This window comes from Anopheles marshallii, chromosome 3, assembly GCF_943734725.1.
Source record: "Anopheles marshallii chromosome 3, idAnoMarsDA_429_01, whole genome shotgun sequence".
Classification (NCBI taxonomy): Eukaryota; Metazoa; Arthropoda; class Insecta; order Diptera; family Culicidae; genus Anopheles; species Anopheles marshallii.
The window spans coordinates 44,413,582-44,419,829 of NC_071327.1; the positions used below are offsets into that span (position 1 = coordinate 44,413,582).

The window sequence follows — 6,248 nt, forward strand, 5'->3', positions numbered from 1 at the left end:
ATATCTACGCTACACTTGTTTTCAACTACTACTGGCGGTATCTTCGGGATGTACAAACTATAAAATTATAATGCGATTGTGAGGCTACCGGGGCTGGTAAAAAGGTGACTGGAACAGGGGGTAAGGTGGACGAAGATTAATAATGCTACAAATAAGTGAAAAAGTAAATAGTGCAAGTTTTTCAGTTGAAATAGACCAAAGTACAGTGGCAAAATGGTTTTACGATACCAATACATACAAGTGCTTGCAAGACAGTAATGATCGAAATGATCGAATGAGATAGGGATTAGGAGATAAAATCCTTGCGAATGGCTGTCAATCTTAGTTGTTAATTACCATTAGTCGTAAGCTACGTTAACATGGAACATACAACAAAAAGCATACACGCTCATCGAAAACAGGATAGTGTGAGAATGCATTGTTAGAACTATTATATTCGTAAGCATAATGTGTAAAATGATTTGTTTAAGTATGATTCGTTTCCATGGTTGAAAACAATATTTATCTTACTAAAACATATGCGCGAGCTTTTGCTTGGCTTTGACACACTCTTCGGTATTGAGCTGAAAGAGAGCTTTATTGACGGCTGTAATGAATGAAAAAAATTGACAAAAAAGAATTGTTAGTTACATAAACGCACACGATGGCGCGATAAACCGAAATGGTTCACAAGAGAGCAAGGAAAAATGCGGTGCGCATGAGAAAATACCACCTTTTTGTGCATTTTATGCAAAGTTAGTGCTAGTTTTCGTTTCACAATCATGTCATGGTGGCTGTAGCTGTTTTACACAGTTGTACACCTCAGTTTCTTGTTTGTGGATGTATAAAATATGCACCTTGTTTGACAGTATTTAAATCGAATGCAATTGCATTCTTGAAAGATAGAGCGCGTAACAACGAAAGATAGTCAGCCATTGTTTCATGCTTGTGACAGATAAAATTTTCATTTGCGCCCTCAAAAAGCAAGCACCGAAATATATCTTTGCAGACATCAGGCATATAGCTATCTATATATGTAAACTGTATGTGTAATCTGAGGTAACAAAGTCATACAAAACAAAACAAAAAAGTCACAAATCTGTTGCTCTCAAGTAAAATAAACGTATTTAATATACAAGGTATAATATAAACAAGGTATAGCCGACTTACTTGCTGCTAAAATAAGCTCGATGACTTTATTATTGCTAGTTTTATATGATTATACATTTTATTCTACTGTTGCGACAATCAACAGTGTTTATACTATTTATACTACTGTTGCGACAAGCAACAGTGTACTTTCCTTTACATAAATCACAAACTGCACAAACATAATAAAACACAGAAAAAGGACTTACTTTAGCAATATTTATTTGCTAAGATGATTGCCTCAGAAAAAAACACAATCTTCTTCGCCGGGTTAGCTTTATTTCCAGGGAGCAATTACCCCGCAACTACCAGTTTCATTGCCTTTCACACCGGCGGACTCCACAAACTGAACTGAACTGAACAAACTGAACTGATAAGGTATCATTCTATCCCTTTGGTACATTGCGCTGCTTCTTGTGTCTTCCTGCTCTTTTGAGACTTGGGGTGTTGTGAATACACGCGCAGTTGTCAAATCCTTCTTCGAAGAAAAGTGCTCGTTAGGATTATTGTAAGATTAATCTAGGATTTGAAAATTTAAAATGGTAAGTATACCAAATATTATCGATCAAGCAACAATTATTTATACTGTTTCATGAAAAGTTCACAAAAACTCGATCTTTGACAGCAACGGAGCTAGCTCGTCCGGTGACATTTTCATGACATGATCATTGGCATAGCACCTGGCATTGATCGTTCTCATTTACATTAGTCTGGAAAGTTTGGTTGCTGTCGTAATCTTAAGTAGATCGGACTTGGATCGGAAAATTGTTGGTCGATTGGTAGGTCAAAATCATATCATATTAGAAATTTTCATATTGGAAACATGTCATATTGGAAAAAAATTGGAAAAAACTAAATATTTTTTTAGTTTATTTCGGATTGAAACTATTGATGCTTGCCATAAATTGTACATTACTGTTATATATCCATTATTTCTTACTTTCCAGTTCTCCCGTTACCAGTTACCAGTGTGTAACATATCCGTTTTTACTCCATTTTCTTTTTATTTGGGTTGATTAAACATCTGCAGATATTTGGGTCCTTTTTGATATATTTGTTTACTTGTTACATTTCCATAAGCTAATGCTCAAATGTATTATGATTCGTCTTATTATGGGTGTTATGATTTTATGGTTCTTATCGTGTTGCACATTTTTTTATATATATTTTATATATATATATATATATATATATATATATATATATATATATATATATATATATATATATATATATATATATATATTTTAGGATTTTGGTTACATTTGGTCATATTTAGTTTTCTGCGTTTCACTCAATGAATTGCCTGTTCTGCCGTTTCGATTTAATCTATTTGTATTGAAGCGGAAATAAATAATTATCGTGTGTATGTGTGTGTGTGTATTACATATAACAATGCATGTTGGAAATCGCTTATTATTCTGTATTTAAAACCCACTGATATTTCCTACATTCCAACTTTTGCATCACGCTTATCTTGTTTGCAATTTCGAAATAGTTAATCGTAAAGTTTATGCAATTTATACTTCCTGTGAAAAACTTCCTGTATGTGTGTGTGTCTGAAATACAAAATGTGCCCCTTCTGTGAAATAGATCAACAATTTGCCAACTTAACTTGTTCAGGGCCATATTTCCCAAAACCACCAACCGCTAGAAGTGCACAATGTACAGCAACAACTCGCATGATAACGTTTCTTCGCATAACACTATTAACACAACTGAAGATATGCAATCAGATTTACATAATGCAACATTTGAAATCACATCACTACATTGTGAACACCCTCCAGTTAATTGTGTGTTGTGTGTTTGGAGTTATTGGAGGGGTAACGGGTGTGTTCGAAATTTAAGATAAAACTCGCGACCAGTGTACCATTTGTATCAGTCGTTCGTCAAACATACCATAGAGAAGAGTTATAGTCTCGGTTTAAATTATCATAGCGTTTTACTGTCGTGGTTGAAAATGATTACGGTAAGTTAATTGTTTGTTATTTGCACTGCTATGTACATTTTCATCATAATTAATTTACGTAATATTGAATTTCACCTATAATCATGTTTTTGTTTTAGCTATCGCACATAATACTGCTCAACGTACTGGTAATCTTATTTTACCCCGCTGCTCGTACAGAAACGCTCCCATCGTCCTTGTCTGCGGTGAACGTGGCTCAAAGTACCAGCACCGTGCAGAAGCTTAGTCGCATAACGGATACTGATCCGCTCGGGCGCAAAATATTCATACCGGTGTTTCGTTATAAAAAGAAGCAGTCTAGCAAACGGATTCGCGTGCAAAACGGAGCTTAAGTACAAGCATGTGACTGTCCAACAGATGGAAGAACGACGCTCGTGGCGAATCAGTTAGAACATAGCTGCGAATTAATCATCGAACCACTATTGGGGCGGGGTTTTCCACGATACGATCATTGATTGTTTAACGTTGTACAGATGTCGTTCAAATGGCAGTTATTTAATATTAGTTTTATTTACACAATATGGAACTTTGCATTGAAGTTCGCTGCACGTGATAAAATGCGAAGTCATATTTTGAATAGATTATATTTTTGACAGACTATTAAAATTTAAGAATAATAGAATCATTAAGGATGTTTATAGTATGTTTCGCTTTACCCAGTAATATAGGATAATGTCTCTTATCAATCGCATGTTAAACGCTTTGGAAACAAGTACGACACTGGCCGTTCTTACAAGATTGAGAAAACCCCCTTTGGAATATTTCTGTTTAATTACTCACGAAATAATTGCCCCAAATTCCTAGCCCCTGTGATAATTTTGATAGTGGTTGTGGATATCGGTGGTTGTATGCGGGATTCTATTACGCATTGAAATTCACGACTGTTTGCAGAACTTGATAGATGTATTTTTGAACACAGTGATATCGTTTCGTCGGTCTCTTCTCACATTTCAACATGTCAATAAACGCCGGCTGTTAAACCAAATCTGATGTTTGTAAACATTTGTAACGCCAGTCACCTGAATTCTCACCTGGATTGTGGTGCTATTAGCGTCTGCATCACTCGTTTGATAGAATTTGGTGGTGCGCAAATAAAATTTATTTGTGTACGGCTGGCGCGTGTTCGGCAGAACTCGTGTTTAGCTCAGTTATTTGAACTTTGATGCTAAACGTTGGATCATGGGCTTCTAAAAATTGCTTTACCCTTTTCTCATCAACCCGCGACGAATGGTTATCAAATGCTCTGCGCAAGTGAGCCTCATCCTACTAGCGGCCGCTTACACATGGTACACAAAGCTATGATTTTTTTTCCGGAAATGGTTTTATTTTACATGACCATAATTTGTAACTCACGTACTACCGGAGTACGGACGCTAGCGTAGGTACATACAATTTCAAAATAATATGCAATTTCTAGTGTTTGAATGAAATTAAGAAGAAAGTATAATGTATTTAGGAAATACATTAATAATGCGCTCCCTAATTTAAACATTATCTAAAAAGAAATAATAAACTTGATGTGGGAAAAGTATACCATAAGGTGTAGTGTAAACTGGCATTCCTTCTCCAGTGCTATGAGAAAGTTAAGTTTGTTTTATGAATAATATATTTATGAATATATTTACAACAGCTAACGTGAACTCCAGTTTGTTGTTTTAGCTGATTGAAATTCAGAGAAAAAGCTCATTACTCAGTATATTTCAATTGCTCTGGCAAATAGGTCCTACAAAAGCAGAATGCGCAAATCGCTTATTACCTTCGCACAATGTCCTCTAATGTGCCTGACCTATGCCATCGGGGTTCTTTACTCTATTCACACTCCCACACACTCTGGGACTTTATTTCATTGGTGACGACATTTGGAATGCTCGTGCCTCAATAAATTCTGTTCGCACCAGTAAGAAAAAACCAGTTCCAACCAGTATGTACCATCGTCAATCGATCCTACTACGGACACCAGTATGCGGTGCCAGGTTTTGGGTTCGTGCAATATTTACCATCGCATTTACGTTTTTCTGCTATTGAGGACGATCCCGATCTCGAGGTGTCGTTCGACGTCATAGATTCAGGTACACCTTCCATCAGTGTTGATAGCGATGATGGTGTGCGATAGACTTATTTGCACCATTTGCAACGGGGTGGGTAGTGGCCGGGAGACTCGTCGCGGTAAGGGAGAAGTCATATAAATGGCAGCGCATATCAAACACCGATCAACAGAAAGGTGTGAAGTTTGAACCAGCACGGAAGGTGTGCCAAGTGTGAGATCTTTATTGTTGAAAGTGTCGTTGCCGTGAGTGTGGATGCGAGTTGTTCCAATTCGAGTTTTGTTATCATCAGATCGTATAAAAATGAAGATGGTAAGAATAGTGAAATGGGTTGTTAAAAGTGATTTTACTCATTACTTTTGCATAATGTGTTTATCTTCTTAGGTATCGGTAGCTCTGGTACTGATACTGTTCGGAACTGCCTGCAGCAGCTACGCCATCGACTGCATGGATGTGTGGGATGACGAGAGCATTACTGAAATGGTTGAGGATGATAGACGTTACGAGGAATCGCTCAAAGCTGGCCATGATCAGTACGAGGATGATGAGAACGACGAGCATCCCGTGGACAATGAAGACGGAATCCTAGCAGGTTCACACGAAGAGGATGAAGCTGGAGATGGTGATGGACATGGGCACTATGATGAATCAAATGTAAAACATTCGGAACAAACGCAACGCCATAAGCGAGGGGCTCCACTCGCAGAGCAGGTGATCGTCGGAGAAGCAATGAATGAAGAATCGACAGATTTGGAGACCGCTGAAACGCATCTCTTCCGACCGGTGTTTCGATACAAGTCGCAGTACACGGAAAGACGGCGAGTGAGAACATCGAATGGGGGTGACAACTTGGCACCCATTCAATAGTTCAAGAAAAAGAGAAAAGATTCGTCAACGTTCCAGCTCGTCTACTTATCATTACACTCGTTCCGCGAGCATGTGTTGCATTGTGTATTATTTTTAGTGTTCATCTGTAAATTACTCATTCCCCAGCACTTCACCATCGCTTCATATGACCGAGTCGTGCAATCACGCTCTGTGAGTGTAATAAAAAAGAGGTGTAGTTTTTAATGGATGTTTCTTTATGCATCACGTTTTTGTGC

At 37.5% G+C, this 6,248-nt stretch overlaps 1 protein-coding gene across 1 annotated transcript; it reads left to right on the forward strand.

Moving 5' to 3' along the window:
• The first annotated feature begins 5,448 nt into the window (after window positions 1-5,448).
• On the forward strand, window positions 5,449-6,012 carry LOC128715247 (uncharacterized). The gene is made up of 2 exons (XM_053810128.1): window positions 5,449-5,457; window positions 5,530-6,012. Exons 1-2 carry the CDS (start codon window positions 5,449-5,451, stop codon window positions 6,010-6,012), a joined length of 492 nt encoding a protein of 163 aa, XP_053666103.1.
• The last annotated feature ends 236 nt before the right edge of the window (window positions 6,013-6,248 follow it).